General features: G+C 49.9%; 1 protein-coding gene across 1 annotated transcript in view; it reads right to left on the bottom strand.

Annotated features, from left to right (window-relative positions):
• Adamts17 (ADAM metallopeptidase with thrombospondin type 1 motif 17) overlaps positions 1-10,516 on the bottom strand; it is a 332,924-nt gene extending 322,408 nt beyond the window's left edge. Inside the window, exons 1-2 of the mRNA XM_042277783.2 lie at positions 10,327-10,516; positions 9,591-9,961 (exon numbers count right to left, since the gene is read on the bottom strand). Of these exons, the coding sequence (XP_042133717.2) occupies positions 9,591-9,961; positions 10,327-10,402 (447 nt within the window). The 5' untranslated portion in view covers positions 10,403-10,516. The remainder of the gene's footprint in view (positions 1-9,590; positions 9,962-10,326) is intronic.
• Between the last annotated feature and the right edge of the window lie 12,687 nt (positions 10,517-23,203).

Genomic DNA, 23,203 nt, shown 5'->3' with positions numbered 1-23,203 from the left:
GCGCACGCCTTTAATCCCGGCACTCGGGAGGCAGAGCCAGGCGGATCTCTGTGAGTTCGAGGCCAGCCTGGGCTACCAAGTGAGTTCCAGGAAAGGCGCAAAGCTACACAGAGAAATCCTGTCTCGGAAAACCAAAAAAAAAAAAAAAAAAAAAGTAGGACTTTCTAACTGTCACTTTTTTCTCTCTCTTTTTGAGACAGTGTCTCCCAATGTAGTCCTGGCTGGCCTAGACCTCACAGAAACCACCTCCCTCAGTGTCCAGAGTGCTGGGATTAAAATGTGCACCACAGTGCCCAGCTTAGTTTGTTATTTTAATAAAGTAGATATTAATTGGGGATGGGGCTATGCAGAGGGCTTTCTCTGGACGGAATCCTGACTGCACTGAAAAGCCTGCTCTCCCTGCCTGGGGTACCTGCTGTGCGTCCCTCCTTACACACAGTCAGGAAACAAGACAAACCTCTCACAAGGAGCTGAGGCTGCCAACGTTGAAAGGACCCACTCTAAACACTGACCCGTGCAGCATCCCCTCTCCTGAGCCACACAGCTCAGGACTGCCTTGGCCAGCACAGATTCGATGAGGCAGACCCACCTTAGAGACACACAAATGCGTGCACACACACACACACACACACACACACACACACACAGAGACACACACTACACACAGAGAGAGACACAATACACACACACACACATATACACATATGTAAACATATATGTTCATTTATCCTCCCTCCTTCCATACATAAAGCCACGGCAGGGATGAGGGGATGCTTCAGTTGGTAAAGAGCTTGCCACACAAACAAGAGAACCAGACATGGTTTCACATGCTTATAACCCCAACACTGGGGAAGAGGCAGAGCCTGGAGGGTCCCTGGGGCTTGCTAGCCAGTCACTGTAGCCTACTTGGTGTGTTTCAGGCCAGAGAGGGCTCATGTCTCATAAAAAAGCAAGGCGAACAGCATCTTAGGAAAGATACCCAGGGTCGACCTCCGGTCCCCAAAGCATGTGTGCACATCTCATACAAGGAAAGGTCTACAACTCACTTAACCAGGTACTCAAAACAGTATGTAGCAGAATGCCCTGGAGATCTTGAGTGGTTCAACAGCGTGCCCCGCTAGCAAGTCCCTCCACAGTGACAGACGCTGCTGATCTGCTGGGCAGTTTGAGAACACGGTCCTCTGCACAGTGAGTTCTACAGCTTCTCTTACCTCAAGCCGAATGAGATAGTTAAGTTCCACAGTGCTTGGACAGCAAATCACATCAACTCCTCAGATCACCTACAACCCGGAGTCCTTCCCAACATACAGTGAGAGACCATCCTTTCGGCCCCAAGCCGATCTCAAGGTTTCCATTTCATTAGAACCTCTGCCAAGAACAACGCACAGAGTTTACCGCCTAAATGAAACTGTCTCCCAGCAGCACTGCACCACCTCAGGAGAGTCAGCCTCCTTCCCGCTCCTTGGAGGCAAAAACTTGAGTTTGCTCACTCAGATACCTCGGGAGAGTGTGACGTGGAGAGGACCGCAGTAAGCAGCGCAGAGGCTCGGGCAGAACACCCCTTCCGTGACCACCCGCCCTCAACTCTAGCGAAAGGCTGGGTTCTTCTGGAAGTTCTCTGACTGTATGAGGCCAAAGCCGGCTCTGGTCCCCAGCGCTTCCCAAGCCGGTTATTCTTCCCGTGCAGTGTGTGGAAATCAGGTAGCAGCCAGCTTGAATGCAAGGTTTGCGAGCTGGAGAGGTCACTCTGGTGGGAAATCCTCGACACACACTCAGCTTTTAGTTTGGGGAAAGGTTTTTCTCAGGGCATTTTTCTTGTGTGTGTGGTGGGGGTCCCCCATATACAGCTTTCCTTCCACTGGGTGAGATGTCACTGGTAAGATGGATACAGGGACAAATCAGCTGTACTTTGCCTGGCACCTCCTGGTCCTCATGGGACCTTATGTTCAAGTAGAGACATGACTAACTGGGGCAAGTATAAAAGAGAAACAGCTACATTAAGTTTTCAGCCTGTGGGCTAGTAAAAGAAAGGCCCTACAGTTCCCCTCCCTGGGTCTTAGTCACATCTAGAGGCTCCATGGGGGTCTCTAACACTTGATCTGCACAGGCCCAGGGATAAGATGCTCTGCTGTCCCATAGATGTGACAATTTGTGTCAAAAGAATTTACATGCTGTTTGTGTCCCCCACCCACAACCTTCCCTTTAAGTACTCACCAACCCCCCTTATCTTTCCCTGTCCTCCATTCTTTTCCCTGAGCCCCCTTCTCAGCAGCCCACCCCCTCGTTATCAGACATTTTCACAACCTAACAGTTGGTTCCACTGAGGCAGGATCAGAACGATCCTTCCTGATTTTTCTCAAGTCTGACGCATCACAGTTCACAGGGAAACTGAATGGACTGTCCCAGATATCACTACATTAGATAGCCCCCAGTGCCCTTGACTGGGGATTGTCATCCCCATCTATAAGATGCATGGTACCACAAGAAGAGACCTGACATTCGGGCCCCACTCCAGGAGGGAATAGATAGAATGTAAGCACAGATATTTCTTCTGAAACTGCTCAGGAAATCCAGTGGATAGCCATACACAAGAACCACCATGATGGTTTTAACAGCATGTGGAGAGCTACCTTGACTTTGACGTCTAGAAGCACCTGGATTTATAGCCTGGGCCATCCCTTGACTGTTGGGCTGTAACCCTGCACTGTGGCCCCAAGAGCGATGTGGGGATTTCCTGGCCTATGCTAAGTCTCCAGCCATCGCTCATGGCGGAGAGACCAACACACTGCAATGCTCCTCAAGGCTGTGTGTTCCAGGGATCGCAACACTCCACTGCAGGAGACTGCCCACAGCCTCTGCAGAGATAGCTAGGGAAGAGGAAATGCCAACAACACACATACCTACCTACCACTGGCACATCGCTTAGCTCCAAACAACAACCCCAGTGAAATGCTCTTAAAAAGAAATCTTACATTTGGCTAGACTGGGAATCCCACATAAAAGAGTTACGGGACAATAAAATGTGGCAGGAGGAATAACCTGCTCTGGGTGGGTAACTTCCAACACTCTTTTTGTTCTGGGTCCTTGCTTTGGGGGGGACTTCTGGACTCCTGTGAGAGAAGGCATTATTTACCTCCCCTAAACAAGACTAACTTTCCTGCCTTGGAAAATGTGTGAGGGGCTTTTATCACTTTTTAACAGGCAGAGTGCCACAGCTCAGCCTGACCAGAGGTACAGTCTCAATACAGACAGGGTGCAGGCGCCGGGGATGGCGCATGAAACTGGGTGACTGTTGAGTGCACCCTCCTACTAAGGTCACACTGGAAGGTCGGTACCTAGGAAGCCCCCAGCCCCTCTTCAGAAAGCTGCAGCTCCTGGACTCACAGAGTGGGCCTGGGTCTCCTCTGCACTGAGGGGCGGGTAGTGGAGGACAGAGTCCAAGGCAAGTCTGTTTCCATGGAGAAACTGCCCTGGAGCTTCAAGTCTGCCTGTGCACTGGCCTCTGATGCTTCAGTGGGCTTAGCAGAATCTGGTGGACCCATACCTCTCCTGCACCCCAACCAACCCCTGCACACACAGACATGAGAGCACCCCAACCAACCCCTGCACACACAGACATGAGGGCACCTCAACCAACCCCTGCACACACAGACATGAGGGCACCCCAACCAACCCCCTGCACACACAGACATGAGGGCACCCCAACCAACCCCCTGCACAGACATTAGCGTTTCCAACCCCCTCCCTGCACACACAGACATGAGGGCCTTCCCAACCCCCTCCCTGCTCACACAGACGTTGGGGTCTTCTCACCACCTCCCTGCACACACAGACATGGGGGTCTTCCAACCCCTTCCCTGCATACAACCACTTCCTGCACACACAGACAAGAGGCCTTTCCATCCTGAACCCCCAGTCTTGCTGCCACACCTACAAATGTTTAACTCCTGAACACAGACTCCTGACTCTTTCAAGATCAGGTCTTGGTCAGAATGTGAGGCCCCTCCTGGGGTCTCCATCTCCGCTCACTGCAGTCAGGGCTGCCAGCTGTGTGTGAAGTCTCCCTGTGTGCTGTCATCCTTCCCATAGTCATCTCCCCCATCAAAGGCCTGAGTCCGTCATCCCAAAGGTCCCTCCTCTGGGCCACCCCACCATGCTCTCCCCAGGATTCCCCAGACAACGGTTATAGAACCTTATCTTGCCTCTAGGCCTGAGTGTAAACTCAGGCCAATGGAAGTAGCAACAGCACCCACAACTGGGCCGTGGGAAGGGCTCAGCAATCAGTTTAACCAGCCCTGCAGGAGTCTCTACTCAGCTTGGGGAGTTTCACATGCCACACATTGGCATCTGGTGTGCCCTCTCATCCCACCCACATATGCTCACTCGGTTCATCTCCTATCACCCCCTAAATAATCCACCCCATCCTACCCGACTAACAACTCATAGGTCCCTCATCTTAAGAAGACCTGACCTTGGTAGCTTGGCCTTCACTCTTCTGTCCTAGAGCATGATGTCCACTCCCTTCAGCTCCAGACTTCTTTTGACTGAGGTTCTACCCTGCCTGGCCCCAGTATTCATCTTCCAGAATCTCCTCTTGCTTCCCTGGCTCAGCCGCCCCAAAGGATGGAGTGTTCACATGGGGACCATCTTCTCAGGCCGGGCTGTGTTGCATTTATCTCTGAGGCTTGATAGAGGCCTACTCAAGCATTCTGCACATGGCAGGTGTGGAATAGTGATCTAGTCAACTGTGCTGACTGGTTGGTTTATAACTAGAAATAACCTGTAGGGCTAGAGGAGAAACCTGGTTTTAATGCCTTATTAAGCCAGGCTCTCATTGAAAGATTTCACAGATTCTGTCTTATTCTATTCCATCAACAGCAGGCCAGTGTCATTTGTCTTTTGGATGGCTTCAGGTGAGGAGAGCTTTAAAGGAGTTAAGGACTTGCTCAAGATCACAGTCTCACAAGGACCATGCATTTGTGTACCTGAGCAGAAAAGTGTATCCCTGAGAAAGATCAACCAGTGACTGTGATTGTCGCAGATCTAAAGGCTGCAGAAACATTTTCTGCCACACACAGCCAAGGTCAGGCCATTGATGCCATTCAGCGTTTGGGGAATGTGCTTCAAAATGCAGTCAGGGGCTAGGGAGATACCGCTTAGTGGGAGATTGCTTAGTAGGGAGACAGTTTACAAGCATGAAGACCTGAATTTGATGTAAAGGGGAGGGCAGAATTTGATCATCAGAAATTGTATAAAGGGGAGGGCATGTAATCTCAGCATACATACATGCATACACACATACACACACACACACACACACACACACACACACACACACACACGCCACCTTGTATTTTTTTTCTAGAAAATGATGCCACTTGGTAGAATTTCAAAGAGAAATCTGAACTCCCTAGATCGTGTTCAGAAAGGAGCCAGAGCCTGGCGTCCTAACAGGTTCTGGGAAGTTCTGGAAAGCTGCAGGTGGGTGAAGTTCCTGAGCAGGACAATTAGAAGTGCAAATAGCGTGGATGTCACAGGAGAAGTCACTCTGACTGTGTGAATGTCCTCTCAAGAGGAGGCGGGAGGCCTTGGAACTTTCTATTCAGATTCTCTTTAGTTCTTTCACCTTCAGCTCCAAACTTCACGACAGCCCCTTCTTGCTGTATTCCGGTCTCTTGGCATGCACTCGGTTATTGCCATCTACAAAGACCTAAGAATGTGCTTTGTATTTCCCAGTGTATTTATGCTTTACACGACCAGTTCTTCAGCGGTATCTCCCTATGTCAATGCCATGATAACTTATATTGTAGTTTGGGCTATCAGATTCCTTTTGAAAAGTTACCACACTCTAAGAATTTTTGCCCAAACTAAGTCCTACACGGCTGTACTTGATAAAGAGACTTTGAGTTAGAAAACTAGGCAATTTAGTAATGGACCAACCACAGACAGCTGGATAATGCTATCTTGTAAAGTGCAAGGCCAGCATCCTAAGCCTGTCTCCCGATTCCAAGGCCCAGTGACTTGCCAGCTGCCCTCCTTAGAAAAGCACACCAGCCTCTTGTAACCTCAGCTGCTGCTGGAGAACTCACTGGCTGGAGCGCCTCAGTCCCCATCCGCTCCCATCTGCACCCCTTCTTCCCCTAGAAACCAAAGTGTGCACTCTCTACAGCCTCCAAGAGAACAGCAAGAGCTCTACACAGGACGGTTTGTAAAAGGCACCCACCCACCCATCAATGACGGGTCACAAAAAATGGCGCTGTGTTTGCTGACCAGCCGGAGCAAAGATGGTCACCGAGACAACTCAGTGTCTGATCCACATGACGGAGATGCCAGGCTCTGCAGCGTGTGGCTGTGACTTAAGAAAAGGCATGCCTAGGGACACTCTACTCTTCTTGGCCCTTCTAGGGTGGCCTGGGAAATGGGCCTGGCTACTTAGTGTTGCACAGATAGAATGCTTTGGTGTCTTCTCTGGCCCCACAGCTCACCTACAGTATACCCTTGCAGACCTCAGCCAAGACTGAGTGAACAGATTCCGATCTGCAGAGCTTTGAGAGGAAACGTAGCCACGGCTCAGCCCATCAGACCCAATGGCAGCCTGCAGACCTCCCGAGACCTCCCCCTTCCTAAAACAGTCCTTGCGCCCACATGTTTTAGACAAGCCACGAAGAGCCTTTGAGAGACTGGCATTCCTCCCCTGCCTGAAGTGCCCCTCCCCCACTCCCAGTGCCCTGCCTGCTCATGAAGTTCCCTTTGGAATTCTGCTAGCCCCCATCACCTGGTGCTAATCACGGGAGGCTTGGGGAAATTCATTAGGGAGCCATACCTTCTCCACCAGCCAAAAGCTCATTGCTTTCCAATTCCATGGTTACAGGAATCCTTCCAAAACTACGCTACATCTAAAGACTCCCTGAAATGTAAATAGAATGAAACAGCAGAAACAGAAAACAATTAATCCTTGGGCCTGGGGTCTTTGAAGATCCAAAAAGTGCAGCTGGTATAGCTCTTCCTGATAAGACAAAGAAGGGGAAACCCTACAGGCCCACACCTCCGCCTGCCGCCAACAACCTCGGGGGAGGAGGGCAACTCACACTCTGTGCCCCATAAACAATTTAGCAGTGCTCTATCCCGGCGATATAGCTCCTTTTAAACAGACCCCCAACATCATACAGCATACATGCCATGAAAACAGGGCTCACACTACTCCTGCCGCTGTGCAAACAGCCATTTGTAGACATTAGCTGTGGCAAAATGTACCAACGGCCAAAATGTTACCCAGCAGCCACAGCCACACCCGCGTGCCTATATACCTCTCATAGCTGCTGTCACTCAAAAAGGACAACGTTGAGAAGATGTGACTAAGGCTAGATGGCTCATAAAGCTTAAAATATTCACTTTCTCCTCCTTTCTGGGCAAAGTCTGCCAGCCCCTGCTCAACATGATTCTTTCAACACAAGAAGGCTTTTGAGATACCCCATCCACCCACAGCTACCCAGAGCTATCTTCTGGATGATGCTCTCTACCCGTGCCTTGTAGCTGAGACTATTCTGGCAAACACATACATGACTGCACACTTCAGAGAGCTTCTACCACAGCCAAAGGACAGACCACACCTTTATCAACCACCTGGGTGGACAGCCAAGCCAAAGACGGGGTGCAGGGCAATCTCAGGTAGCTTAAGGTTCAAGACTTTCTTTCCTTTCTGTTCCAGGACCACCTTGACACCAAGAGACCCGCTCCCAGTCATGTCTCTTTCCTCCTGTTTCAGTCTCTGCCTACGTGTAACTCGGGGAGAGTGTCCAACGTACAGCTTGCACGAACAGGATGAATAAGGCAGACTAAACAACAGCAGCGTCTCCTCAAACTGGAATTGAAAAATCTCAAGACTTAGAAGTCCACCCGCAACTGGCTAGGGGTGAACTCGGAGTCTTGGCTGTGCTCCTTTCTCTAAGGCACAGCGCCCTCACATGGCGCAGAAGGGCAGCACAGTCTTCCTGGGAAGCTGGCTCAGAAGACAGCTGTGAGGAGGCTCGGCAATCACTCTGTGAGGACTTTCAATCAATGTTCTCCAGATTTCCAGCCTGGGCTCCTTCACAGATAGCTCCTCGCTGGAAACTTTACACCAAGAAGTATAAACTCTGACCTCTCCAGAAACTCACGAAACCGCAGCAAATGGGATTCAGATGTTTCCATGTACAGTACAGGGATGTGACCTAGACTTGAAACACTTTGGCAAAAACAGGAAAAATGATGTGGGCCTTTGAGTCCCTCCCAGAACATGATACAGCTCTGACCCAAGTCCTACAGGGATCTGAGCCTTTCTTACCCTACTTAAGCCTCCTTGCCCACAGCCCACACTTCTGCCCCCGTTCCACGTTAACACCTACCAGGCCCCGCCAGTCTGTGCCTTTGCCTCCTTTTACCAAGGCTGCCAATTTCTCCCAGCTAAGCAAAAGCAAACCATACCCTAAAATGAGACCTCAGAAAATTCCCGAAAATTAGGCTGCTCCCAGGAAATTACAGCCACAGGTCCCCCGGCCTCGACCCAGTGCTAAGGAAGCAGAAACTCCACAGAAGTTAATCTTGGGGTCACAGACTGTCCAGCTTTGCTGCTGGCTGTGTAAGTGGAGGCCAGAGAATCGTGGGTGGTGATATACAAGGTAGGTGAAGGGGATAACTTCTTTGGCCCCGGGTAGCCCGCCAAAAAAAAAAAAAAAAACAGTATCAGAAGCCTCTATCTCAGAGGTCTACTGTGACAAAATACCGAGAAACAACAGTGAATGGCATGCTCTGAGCGACGCCAGGCTCTTCAGGGACAACCCATCTGCCAGTCACGTGCTTTCCTTGGGGGCACCATGGAGAAGCTGAGAAGAATTTGGCTCGACACCAGTGTAGCTCAAGTGTGAGCACAAACAGGACAAAAAGACCCCCAAACTCTCTTTGCCTCTCAGTGTACTCATCACAGGTGTGTCTCAAACACAGCAAGGCAAGGTCTTGGAGAAGAGCAAGCTTGAGAACGGGCTTAAGGCCGGGCCAGGTGAGCACCCCACAGTTCTCACTGAGGGTGGATCCAGACAAACGCCTGCACCGGGGTGAGGGAATATGGCCAGTGGCTACCCTTCCTCTTTTGATCTTACCTTCCAGCTAACAAAAGTGAGGTTAACCATAGCCTGCCTGGGGTGCCCTCCTAGTATAAAAAGAAGATTTAAAGGATAGAAGAGAGGTACATGACTACCCCATCCCCAGACATATGAAATCGACCTTCAAGTGTTTTCCCGTAACACGTGCATAACACATACACACCTGTGCAGATGCTGGGCGAGTGGGACGACAGTTTCCTATGCATTCCCCTAGGTGAGCTATAGCCAACTTCTCAATGTAACCCCGCCTGGGCCAGGTTCAGCACACAACAGAAGCCAAGACAATGACAGCCCCACACCCCCCTTGTGTTCCCCCTGCTCAGAAGGCACAGTCTGGAAGGCCAAGTGAGGGAAATGGGGAGGAAGGTCTTCCCCCGCCCAGCCCTCCGCGGGACCACCCCAGGCAACGCAACAGACTGGGCAGAGCAGACCCATAGGGGGCGCGGGCAGTACCAGGCCGCCGGAGGCGCCGCAGGCGCTGAGGGAGACGAGGGAGCCCGGGTGGCCCAGGACTCGTCCGGAGTAGAAGCACAGCTCGGCAGGGTGTCCGCTGCTCCCCGCGGCACCCGCCTCCTCCACCTCGAAGCCCGGGGACAGGAAGCGCAGGTCGCGGCGCAGCTGCAGGTACAGGTCGCGTCCGAAGGCCGGCAGGTGCAGCAACAGGGCGTGCTCTCCCGGCCCCGCAGGAGGGCCACCTGGAGATGCTGGCGGTCCCCGCCACCGCCGGAGCCCCGCTACTCCCGGCAGCAGCTGCAGGTGCACGTCGTCGGGGCGCAGTCGCCTCGGGAGCACCACCTCCACGTCGGCCGCCGCGTCGCCGACAGCTGCCGGGAGAGAGGACATGCGTCAGCACCGGCCTGGCCACCAGACCTCCCGCCGGTGGCGGCTCCGGAGCTAGCTTTCAGAGCTCCATGGACATCGTGCATCCGTGACCCCGCACTCCCTTCCCTCCCCGAGCCGGGCCTCTGCCAGCCGGCCAAGCCACCCGATCGCCCCAGGGGACGGCACGCCGTCAGCTTGCCCGGGGATGGGGGCGGGTGGGGGACCAGAGCCCTGTTCCCCGGTCGCGGCCTTCGCCCTCCTCCTCCTCCTCGGATGATGATGCTGTCAGCAGTCCACCCATGCACCCGGGCGCCAGGATGCTTCGGGAGGGCACGGGGAAGGTGGCCGCGAGAGCAAGCGACACTACCTGTGCTCGGGTCCAGCCCCCACACCAGCAGCAGCAAGGACAGGACGAGAGGGGGCAGCAGGGCTCCGTCACACATGGTCCTCGGGACCAGCAGCCCCCAAGACCGTAGTGGCAGAGCAGGGGCGCGCGAGGCGGCAACGCCAGCCGGAGTGAAGCCCTGCAGCCTTTGGAAAAAGTAATTAGCGCTGCGGACAAACCCAACATGGTAAATACCAAGCTCCACCTTCTCCTTGGAAAGTAGGAGGTGATTGGGCTTTTGCTTTCCTCTGCCCCGCCTTCCCTGTCCGTATTGGTTAGGGCCGGTCGAAACCAACGTGCGTAGTTAGGTTGTAAGCACTTTCTTACACGTGGTTTCTAGGCAGTAGGTGGGACGTGACACCAGGTGGCAGGCGCGAGCCGACTCCGGCTGTGGAATCCTGGAGCAGCTGGGAGGACACTAACCTGGACCTTCCATGCGGAGATCACCTCTGGGGCTGCTATCCAGCTTCGCAGGAAGACAGGCTGGACCATTCGATTCCCATACAAAAAAAAAAGAGAGGAAGGAAAGGGAGGGAGGGAGGGAGGGAGGGAGGGAGGGAGGGAGGGAGGGAGGGAGGGAGGGAGGGAGGGAGGGAGGGAGGGAAGAAATCAAATTCTTTATGTATTTAAGTGACTCCAACTTTTGATTTATTTGTTTGAAAAAGCCCAGATGAATTTCTGGTGCACCTGAATTCACGCCTGACGGCTGTATCTCCAATGTTTATTCACACCCTGCGTGCTTCTTTTGGTGTTTATGTTCACAGAAGGCAGAAAGGTGAGAGAGCATGTTACGCTCCCTTGAATATAGGGAAACCGAGGAAAGGGGAACTTCAGAAGCTTGCTTAAATTAGCCAGCAAGTTTCTGGCTTGTCAAGATCCCTGGCTTGAATTCATGACCCCGATTTCAGTTCAGGTGTGACTCTCTGCAAACAGCAAGAGCCCTTGGGGGGTGGCAGGAAGGTATGTTAGCCAAGCTTTGCGTATCAAGACACAGGAGAGCAAAGTGGCAAAGCCTGATCTTGAACTTCATCTTTCAGGAACAGAATGAGCCCACATTTTCCCAGCAGATTCAAACGGGATAATTCCCTTAGCTGTTCCTTACAGGTGATTCCATTGGCTTCTTTAAGAATGTCTCACAGACAACACAGACTGAGCCCAAGGTTACCACTGCAGCCGCAGGTGACGCTCCCTAGCTCACCTTTGTTTGTTTGTTTGTTTGTTTTCTCAAAGCAAAGTTGTGACAGACTCCTACGGACCTCTTTGTTTGGGGTGTCAAGATCTAGACTTCATCACAGGGTTATTATATATTACCAGAAAGCATCCAGAGGTGAGCTGAACACCGGCGAGCTTCTCTAAGTTTGATGCCCGGTAGCCTGTCTGTAACCCTCCACAAAGGCTTCTCACAGGAGGTGCTGCAGATCTGGTCTCTGTTCCAGTGGCTGCCACTCACTGCTTGGCACCTGTAGTGGATTCCAGCATGGGTCAGGTTCTGTTGGTGACTTTGAGTAGGGCTTTGCCTCACCCTGAGTTTTGAGAACTTGGGTACCAGGGCCATGGCTTCAATCATTACAGGGAAAATAGGAAGAAAAAGAGAAGCGTATCAGATCTGTGCGTGGTCACTCGGCAGCTAGCGGTAGTGACGGTCCAGGGAAATGCTTTTCTCCTCATACAGATTCAGTTTCTCTCCTGCAAATCAAGGAGTGTACACTTCTAATAATTTGGACAATTCTTGAAAATAGAAAGAAGGGCCTAGAAGATGCCTGGTATATCATAGGCACTTGGTTATATTTACTAATATATGAATAAAAGAAGAAAAGTGATTGATCAAATCAGATGTTTCAAAGACTCCCCCTGTAAGGCCCCCAGACCTTAGCACAATTGACTCCATGGCGGATGTACCATTCAGACTGTGAAACTCAGCATGTAGACAGCACCACCTGCCAAAATCAAAACAAAGGCCTCATCTATCAAAGCCCACAGTTGTGGGAAAGTCTCTAAATCTACTAACCTTGTTTTTGGCTTCTCTGGTTCCGCTTCTGGCTAACTTTTCTTGTTACCTGAAGTCTGTCAGTCCAGACATGTTTTTGTGCTTTAAAGCTCACCTGAGAAAGGCTCGGGGCTACATTGGGATCCTGAACACCCAGTGTAGTCTCCGGCCGGCTAAGAAAGACTTTCTATTGGCTTAAACCTGTGTCTGAGCAGTCTTCTCTGGTGAGTACTCCACCACACTCCAGCTGTCCAAAGTGCTAAGCAAGCATCAAACCCATGCCCCCCTTGGTTCATTGTTTGCCATTCTTTCTTGTCCAGATCACTTTCAGTTGGGCAAGTTCATGTGGGTTGGATTAAAAACAGCACTAATGATTAGGGGCCAGATGTTAAAATGTCCTTTGCTGGGGAGAAAGAGCAGAGAAGGCCTCCATTATTTAAATAACCCCATCTTGCTAATGTGTGTGTGTGTGCCCAGCACCCCAGGCACTGCTGATCCATGGAGAATACTAATAAACATTTGCCAGATGATCAACAGCTCAGCAGTGTGTCCCCTTTCTTACGTTTGTCACTCAGAGTGGCCTTCCAAGATCAAGGATGCTTTGAAAGCCAAGACTGAGCAGAGAAACCATAATCAGATCTCTGTAACCAGATTGTATTTGCCAAATACACTTAGTTGGTAATATCAGAGCTCCACTGAGCTCAAGCGAGCACAGAGGAGTTGTTTATTACATACTCTTTGTTTTATGCTCTAAAACCAACCACTACCAGGAACAACAGTATTGTCAGCGAGGCAATGGAGGGACTGGAGTCTATCCATGCATGGCAGGAAAGTCACATATGGCAGTTTCTTTTGAAGAGTCGGTGTCTCAAAAAATCAAATACACAGCTGAAGTAGGTGGAAGACAGGCGCAGGCTGCTGGCTTGGGCGGACTGAAGACATCCACAGGCCTGCCCAGAGCCACAAGGCGCCAGGCGAGTAGATGCCATTATAATGAGCAAATGTATGGCGGTGAAATGGGAGAGAAGGAGAAGTGGACAGACATGTGCTGTGGAGAGAGGCAGAACTGAAGAAGCAAAGGCGGTGAGGAACAGGCCGATGTGGGTGGCCTGCTTGCCACCGGGGGGGGGGGGGGGGGGGGGCATGGTGACATCCAGGCCTGGGCTGCTGCTAAGAGCCATATCTGGGTCCGTGGTCCTACTCCAGCCAGGCTCTGTGTTGACATCCGTGGCCCATGTTCCCACCAAAGGCCACATGGTTGCCTGCTGTCTGGGTCTGGGCCACCACCTAAGGCCACGTTAGTGTCCAAGGGTCTTGCTGCCACCAGGGCTACGCCAAGCTGAGTGGCCTGCCCTGCGCTGTCACCTGGGGCGATGATGATGTCTGGGCCTGACTCGCTGTCTAGGTATGTGTCTGCTGCATCGGAAGAGCTGGCCCCACACTGGGGAGAGATGGCCCCACCCATTATCACAAGGTGGGAGAGCCAGCCCAATGGCGTGAGTGTAGAAGAGCTGGCTCCGCCCCTCCCCTGAGGGGAGTGGCCTCAGTAGCCAGGAATGACCAAATCAGCTACCACCCAGACCCTCCGGGGTTTTTTGGCCCACCTCAGCATTTACTCCATCCATGACCTGCCAGAGTGTGTGAAGGAGCTGGCCCTACAGAACCATGGCCACGGGATCACCATGACTTGGGGCAAGGAAGGGATACCTGGGCGGAGTTTCGGTGAGGGTCCAGTATTGATGGTGTGCCATAAGCCAGATGCCTTGAGCCAGACCAACAGCTCATTACAATGAACATCTGCAAATGGAGCAGAGCCGACAAGGGATACTGCATGACACACCACAGCTCCCAGTGCCACTAAGGCGAAGAAAAAGGTGTTGGAGAGGCGGGAAAGACGGAGGGGCAAAGCAGCTTTTTGTTTTGTTTTAAATAATAGTTTTTAAATTTTTGTTTGGGGGATGCTAGGGGGGTGAGGGGTAGATATGGAGGGACTGGGAAGTGAGTGGGATTGGGGTGCATGATGTGAAATTCCCAAAGAATCAATTAAAAGTTATAGTAGAAAATTAAATATGAAGTTATCATATGGTTCAATGTATAGATAGGGATTGCCAGAGGCTGGAGAGAGGGGGTTTTACAACAGTCATAGAGTGTCTGTGTAGGACGATGGGAAAGTCTGGAAATAATAATGGTCCTGGCTGTGCAACGCTGCCAATGCATCTGATGCTGCTGAATGGTACGCTTCAGGTGCTAAAGTGGTGACTTCTTGGTTACAAAGGTTTTATCACAATAAAACACACAAGGAAATATAAGCCAGTTCCTTAAAATGAGCAAGACTTGAATAGTAGACATCTTACCAATGAAGTCAAACAAAGGGAAAATAGGATTTATAAAGATGGTCAATGTTGTTTGGTTTTGGTGATATGCAAATTCAAAATCACAGCGAAATGACTATTATATGCCTACTAAAAAGGGTTAAGAACAAGCAACGCATCAAACAAGTATTGGTAGGGAGTCAGTGGAATCCGCGTCTACATGCCCGATGGGTCAGACTATGAACTCATACAACCACTTTAGAAACATTTTGACTGTTTTCATTACTTGCTTATTTATTATTTTTGAGACTCAGTCTCATGCATACCAGGCTGATCTCAACAATGAACCCTGCTAAGGAGGTTGAGGATGACCTTGGACTTCTGATCTCCCTACCTTTACTCCCGAGTGCTGGTTTTGATGTGTGCTGTATCAAACCCAAGGCTTCTGACACGATTGGCAAACAAACTACCAACCCAACCATAGCCACAGCCCTTGAAAGGCTCGTTTACAGGTCAAGCACACACCTTCACAGTTGTTTCACACTTAGACATGAACTCGTGTATCCTCACAAAGAACTGTGTGTGAGCCAGGTAGAGGTGGCGCACGCCTTTAATCCCGGCACTCGGGAGGCAGAGGCAGGTGGATCTCTGTGAGTTCAAGGCCAGCCTGAGTGAGTTCCAGGAAAGGCGCAAAGCTACACAGAGAAACCCTGTCTCGAAAAACCAAAACAACAACAACAAAAGCACTGTGTGTGAATGATGACATGCCAGTTTTATTGCAGTGATCCCAAACTGGAAACATCCCAAGGATCTAGCAACAAGGTGAACGGATGAACGGAGTGTAGCAAGACCATGCCCGATGGCTCACTATAGTCTGTTACAAAGAGGAATGAACTGGGGGTGCCTGCCACGATGTAAATGAATCTCAAAATGATTAAGTGGAGAAAGCCACACTCAGAAGGGACACATAGTGTATGATTTCATTTATTAAAAAAAAGTCTAGAAAATACAAACTAATATGATAGTGATGGTCCACAGAGAAAGAATTCTGAAGGGACGGGAAGAAATGTAGGGGTGACAAGTATGTTCATTGCAAATCATGGTGATAGTTTGAGGGGTGCTTATATAACAAGTTGCGAACCTGAAATAGGTGCAGTTTTATATCCCCATAAAGCAATTTTAAAACCAATGTTGCACTTGAAAATTCAAATGATGGGATACAAATTTGACCCAATACTTGTATGGGATTAAAGTTCAAAGCAATAGTTAACGACTTCAGGTAGATGACATGGTGGGTGTCAAACTCATAGCAAACTGGTGTCCTCTCTCACAAAGCGGAAGACAGGGGAGGGATTAAGAGAACAATAAAAGACCAAAGGGAAGCCTTGGTATGGTTCTGTGGCTGTAACTGGCAGAGAAGGGTGAAACCAGATCTGTCCAGCTGAGGTCCTGGGAGACAGGGTGCCAGAGGCAGGGGTGGGGGGTGGGGGCTAAAGAAGGAGGAGGGGCATGAGAAGAGAAGACAAATGGACTTTGAAGTCCCTGCTGGCAGTTCCCCTCCCAGAGGGCTTGGCTGTGAGCCAGACAGCTCTGGGGCTATCTCGGGATGAAGTTCCATGGTTATCAAGTTCCCCTTCCCTGGAGCCTCTGGAAGGAAGCTTGCCAAGAACAAGAGAGGGGAAGCCCATCACTGTCTCTCTTTTTCCTTTGGGCTCCATCCTATGGTCCCCAAGAACCCTTTCAGACCTGCTGCAAAGACAAGAGACCTGGGTGAGAAGTGGACCAAGTGTGGGCCCAGGACAAGCCTCAGGTACTTTTGGGGAGCTTTGGATAGACCACAAATGGGTCCTATAGGCAAGACTGGAAGTTAGGCTCCCTCTTCCAAGTCACATCCTTAGTGACCTGGACCAGGTGTGCAGTTTTCCGAGTGTACCGTGTGTCCCAGGTGTGTAGAATTCCTTATTACCTTCCCTATGCCCTGAGCCGCTGGATAGGTGCCCCAAATACGGCCAGGGCCCATCCACAGGGACCAACTGAGGCGGCTGAGCCCCTTCCATATGAGCCCACATATTTCACAGCACAGGCACACCCCTCTGGACCACAAAGGTTTTCATGTGTGGGGTCTCCTGGTAGGGAGCTGTGGGGAGGCTGGGCAGGACTCGAGCTTGGCAGCTGCTGGTGTGGTACCTTTGCAGAGACCCTCAAGTCTAATCCCTTTACACATGGAAACAGTAACAACTGGTGAAAAGCAGTTCCCAAGGCAAGGGTCAAGCAAAGCGCACGGGCAACCAAGCACTTCCCAGAGGTTTTCGTGTGGACAAAGTCCTGGGTACGTTCCAGCTGTGGAAGGCAAGCCTGGGACAACAAAGGACACAGAATGGACTCGGAGGGCTAAGAGGTCTCCGCTGAGGCCTGCTACCCCTCCTGTGCTCACTGGCTGAACGTCTCCCTCTTGAGTCCGATCTTCCGCCTCCCCCCCCACACACACACACATCTTCCTTGATCCCCAGGCTATCCATGCACGCAGGAGTTAGTGAGTTGCCCACTGCAGAACAGAAGTAATACCTCCTCTCCCTCTGAGGGGAATCCCAGGGCCAGACACCTTTCCCTGAGTTCTCTAACCACATTGACTCATTCTGGGGTGGGATGCCTAGTCTGTGACTTAGTTTACTGAATTGCTCTAGATGATTTTACCCTTTAGAGGTTAACAAAGTGAGGTGGCTGGCATAGCTCACTTCGTAGACTCAGGGACCCACAAGCATGGCTGGCCAGCCATAACCACACTTCCCTTTTCACGCTGAACTGTACAAGGAGCTCACCTTTCCTGTCATGATTTCCCACACGCCAGCGCCCCAAGCTCCCAGCTTCTGTTCAGCCAGACTTGTCAGGACAAAGAAGAGTTCCGCTGGCTTATGAGAAGCTGCCCAGGCCCCAGATAGTGGGGCAGCAGAGCTTAGATTTTCCTGCCGTGAACTCCTGGCTCCCTTGGACTTGTCTACTTTAACCTTTAAAATTTGAAGTCTATCACATGTACACAAGAACACAAAAAGAATATAAGGATTTTCACAATGTAAAATGAAAAGGTATAAAGACATAGAATAAACATATTTAACATGAAAAATTAATGAAGCGAGGGGGTTGGGGCGAGGGTTTAATCTGGAAAGTGCTTGCCATGCAAGAAAGAGGATCCTAGTCCAGATCCCCAGCACTCAGGTAAAGAGCCGGGCATGATGGTGTGCCTGTAACTGCAGCTTTGTGGAGGCAGAGGCAGGAGGATTCCTGGGCTTGCTGGCCAGCCAGTCCAGTTGAATCAGTGAGCTCCAGGCTCAGTGATAGACATTGTTTTCAAAAATAGGGAACAGCTGAGCAAGAAGATATCCAATGCCTCCATGTACATGTGCACACACACACACACACACACACACACACACACACACACACACCTATACCACACTTGCATAGAAATAATAGTAATAGTGGAAACATAAACGTCCGTGAACCCAGGCTAAGGTACAGCACAGTGCCTGCTCTCTTAGAAGCAGTCTTCCATACTCCCTCGGGTCTGCTGCCCTTTCACACCGAGAGGCAACCCCTCCCTGGACTTGGACGTCAATGCCCGCCCCCCATTTTCCTTCTACTTACTTATTCTCATCAACATATTGAGTTCTGAAAGGGTTTTTAAACTTTCTTCTTATATTTCAATAGACTTTATTTTTGAGCAGTTCAAATTCGAGCAAAACTGAGAAAAAAAGAGTAGATTCTCACATACTCTTACACACACACACACACACACACACACACACACACACACACACACCTTCCCCCACTATCAGCATCCTACACACAAAAATACCTGTTTGTTACAATACGTGAGCACACACTGGCCAGCCCTTGCTAGTCAGTGGGCGGGGTCATCCTGGGAGTGGACGTTCTAATTAGCTGGGGTTGGGGGCAAATACACAGTGCCATGTCACCACTGTCGCAGTATCATGCCAAGGAGTCTCACCGCCCTTACCACTTTCTAGTCTTCTGCACACACCACATCCTGGCAGCCAGCGACCTTCTCACCCCCTCCACAGTTTTCTTCTTCCAGAATGTTCTACAGTTGGAACCAGATAGAATGTAACTGTTTCAGATTGATTCCTTTTACTTACTAATACATGTTTAAAGTCCCTCGAGGTTGTTTTGGCTTGAGAGCTTATGTCTTTTTTAGCGCTGAAGGATACCTATTATCCGGGAGTACCTCTGTTTATGTATCCATTCACCTATTGAAGGATGTCTGGGTTGCTTCCAAGGTTTGGCAGTTAGGAAGAAGGCTGCTATAAATAGTCATGTGCTCCTTTTTATGTGGATATAAGCTTCAACTTATTTGAGTGTACTAAGGGGTACCATTGCCGGATCATATGATAAGAGCATGTTTCATTTCATAAGAGGCTGCCAAACTCTCTTCCAAAGTAGCCATAATATTTTGTGGTCCCACCAGCAGTGAACAAGTTTGAGCATATTTCCTAGGTTTTATTGGGGCTTTATTATTTTGCCCTTTACATTTTGGTCTATAATCCATTTCCAATTAATTTTTGTCTGGCAGGAGCCGTGGTTGAGGTTCATTGTTTTCCCCATATAGTTATCCAGTGCCTGAAACCTCAAAAAATAATAAAGATTGAAACAGAAGAAAGAAGGAGAGAGAGACAGAGAGCAGAGAGAAAGACAGAGACAGAGAGACAGAGACAGAGAGAGTGAGAGTCATGGTTGAGGTTCATTGTTTTCCCCATATAGTTATCCAGTGCCTGAAACCTCAAAAAATAATAAAGATTGAAACAGAAGAAAGAAGGAGAGAGAGACAGAGAGCAGAGAGAAAGACAGAGACAGAGAGACAGAGACAGAGAGACAGAGCAGAGAGTCATGGTTGAGGTTCATTGTTTTCCCCATATAGTTATCCAGTGCCTGAAACCTCAAAATATAATAAAGACTGAAACAGAAGAAAGAAGGAGAGAGAGACAGAGAGCAGAGAGAAAGACAGAGACAGAGAGACAGAGACAGAGAGAGTGAGAGTCATGGTTGAGGTTCATTGTTTTCCCCATATAGTTATCCAGTGCCTGAAACCTCAAAATATAATAAAGACTGAAACAGAAGAAAGAGAGGAGAGAGAGAGAGAGAGAGAGAGAGAGAGAGAGAGAGAGAGAGAGAGAGAGAGAGAGAGAGAGAGAGGTGCAGGGACAAAGAAAACTTCTCTCTCCATCTGATCGGCTTGTCGTCTTCACACTGGTAATTGATTTTTTCCTGGATCTTTCTATTGATTCCCTGACCTGACAGAACTCTATTCCTGGGAGGCCCCAAATTTGAAGCTCAGTTCTCTCCTTCCACAGTTTTAAGAACTGAACTCTGGGTCTTCAGGCTTTCCCATAAAGCGATTTTGCCTGCTAAGCTATTTCCCCAGCCCCTTAATGAGCTTTTAAAACCATGGTTTTATCTAGCTTATCTTGCATGATAAGCAGGGAGGACCTGATGGTCTTTGGGACCTGTCACAACTTAACCAGAAGTCAAGGCTGATGGGTTCTCTTCCCTTGCTGATGTCCTTTCTTTGTTTTTAGTGTGTGTGTGTGTGTGTGTGTGTGTGTGTGTACTTTCAAGCATATGAATGCAGACAGACATGTGCATGCATGTAGAAATGCCTCAGAGAATAGCCCGGCTATTAGTCTTTGCTTCTGCCTTGTGGTGAGACAGAATCTCTGTTACTTTGCTGTTGCATTCTCCAGGGTGGTCGGCCCTTGAGCCTCTGGAGATTCACTGGTCTTTGGCCCACATCTCCTCATAAGAGCCTGGGATCACAGCTTCTTCCACTGTGTCCAGCTTTCTCATGAGTTCTGGGTATTCAAACCCTGGTCCGCATGCTTGCTTGGTAGCTGCTTTTACCTGCTGCCCACCTCCCTGTTGTTTACTGTAGACATTGCTCTAGGCTCTAGGCGATGTGGCCTGAGAGTTTCCAGGGAGGTCCCCTGCCTCTGTCTCCAACCTTGCTATAGCAGGGCTGGTTTTACAGATGTGTGCCATTGCATCTGGCCTTCCTACGTGATTCAGGGATTTAATCCAGGTCATCAGGCTTGGGCAGTGATCACTTTAACCTGCTGAGCTACCTTGCCAGCCTCCATAAGGAAATTCTTTAATTGGTCAGTTTTGTTTTGTTTGTTTTGTTTTAATTTTGAAGCATGGCTCATACTTTAGGCCAGGCTGGTCGGCAACCTATTGTGTAGCTCAGGCTGTCATCAGACTTGTGGGGATGCTTCTGTCTCGGCCTCCTGCGTGCTGGGAGTACAGTCACGAATCACCATGCCTGATATATTTTTTAATAACTGTTCTATCCAATTCCATCTCTCTGTCTGCTCTAATCCCTAGGAACTTTCCTCATCTTTGTCATAGAGTCATTCGAGTTTTCCATCCTTTGAGTTTTCCATCCAATGTCAGATTTTTGCCTTGGTTTGCCCTGTTTTCATCTTCGGAATGTTTCGTTTTGATGATATCTCATGCTTGTTTAACTGCTGGGCTAACTTCTTTTGGAGTTTTTTGTTTGTTTGTTTGTTTTTGTTTTGTTTTTTGTTTGTTTTATTTTGGTTTGGGGCTTTTGTCTGTGTGTTTGCAGGTATATGCACCCGCCACCCACACACCCACCCACACCCACCCACACTCACCCCCCCACACACACACACATGTGGAGGTCATAGAAGGGTGCTGTGTCCTCCTCCATCAGTCTCCACCTGAGTTTTTGAGACAGGGTCTCTCACTGAGCATGAAGCTTACTGTTTCTGCTGCCTATGCTGGCTGGCCAGCTCGCTCCCAGGATCCACCTGTCCGTGACAGACACACACACACACACACACACACACACACACACACACACACACACACACACGCAGTGCTGGGTTACAGCTGCATGCCACCCTCCCTGGCTGTTGTCTGAGCGAGCGCTGAAGATTTTTGAACTCTGATTTTCACAGCAAATGCTCTTATCCACTGAGCTATCTCTCGAGTTCTCTTCTCTAGGGTCCCTAAGATTAACCCTGTACTTTCTGAAGCTGTCTCGTCACAGACGGCCCTGTTTTCTGACTAAACTAGGACTCTCCTGACCTTGCAAGCCACAATAGCTGGAGTTTCCCAGTGCAGTATCTCTCGAGTTAAAATGAGAGGGGCCACCGCTCAGTTCTGTGCAGTAAATATGCACAGCATCTTGTATCCTAGTCAGACCTTGATAAAGAGGGGGTTAGCAAAATGCAATGGACACGGGCCAAGTCCCTGCTCTAAGATGGAATTTGGGTGTTTGCCAGCTCCCAAATGGACTCACTGCAGAGCCTTCTTTCTTAAAAATTCCTCAAGTCTTCTTTGAGGTGAGAAAAATCCAGGGCCTCAAGATAAGAGTGGGTTTCCTGTTGTATCTGGTCCTAAGATGGGCGGACAAGCAGAAGTCCCTTCCGGGGGTGGTTAGGCAGCTGTGTGGTAGAGACAGAACTCAGGTGAGATTCCCCTCCCGGGAGCTGAATGAGTAAAATGTGGCTTTGGATGAAGACCTGGAAATGCAGAGGTAGGTGAGCAAGGGTTCTTCCACAGTGTCGCCAAGCCTTGCCATGTTCCCACCGAATAACTGGGGGCAGGGAAACATAATAGCTCTTTACCAGATGAATGGAAATGTGGACATGACCGCTTACAAAGTATGGTTGAGGAAAGGGAAAGAGAACAGTCAGGGCCATCTGGAAGACTGAACATGGCCAGCAGACTAGACCAGGCCATGAGAGGAGAGACTGGCAGAGCGAGAGAGGATGAGAAGAGGGAGAGGCAAGCAAGGGGACTGGGAGCCAAGAGCCGAGGGCCAAGAGGAAAAAGAAGATAAGACCAGGAACCAAGAGAGCTCATGGACAAAATGGTTAGCTTTTACAGGAATCAGAGGCTGAGGGAAGGGAAAGCAAGGGAAGTTGCGGGGGGGGGGGGGGGGGGGGGGGGGCTGGAGAGGTTTGGGACGGACACTTGTGATGCTGAGAGCACCTGGTGGCCAGATCAGGACTTTGTCTCCAGAACGGTGGTTTGCCATAATCTTCAAAAAGTCTTTATCAGTAGCCAGCAAGTGGGAAAATGGGCAAAAACGTGTATATATGACATAAATGATGACAAAAAATGAACATATAAACAATATGACGTGGCTACCACACAAGACGTCCCTCGGGTTTCCTGCCTTCCCTGCTAGATTTGCTTGTTTGTTTATTTGCTCTACTAGAAATTGAACCCATCCTGAAATGCACATGGAAACACATTTCTTTCTCCTGATTCCTGGATGCTCGGAGTCAGGATGCTGACAGTCTGTGTCTGGTGAGGACCAGTTTCTTGGTTCACAGACGGAAATGTTTTTACTGTGTTCTCTGATGGCAGAAAAGATGAGGGTTATCCTGTGGCCATGTTTCTAAGGCTAGTCCCACTGACGAGAACACACCTTCACTGGACAGTCTGGCTTCCTTGATGAAGGTTCTAGAACCTACTTTTCTTAGTCCATGTCTGAGTGGTCACCAGCCACGGAGTC

Source organism: Peromyscus maniculatus, chromosome 1 (assembly GCF_049852395.1).
Source record: "Peromyscus maniculatus bairdii isolate BWxNUB_F1_BW_parent chromosome 1, HU_Pman_BW_mat_3.1, whole genome shotgun sequence".
Taxonomy (NCBI): Eukaryota; Metazoa; Chordata; class Mammalia; order Rodentia; family Cricetidae; genus Peromyscus; species Peromyscus maniculatus.
This window is presented reverse-complemented; position numbering and strand designations above follow the sequence as displayed.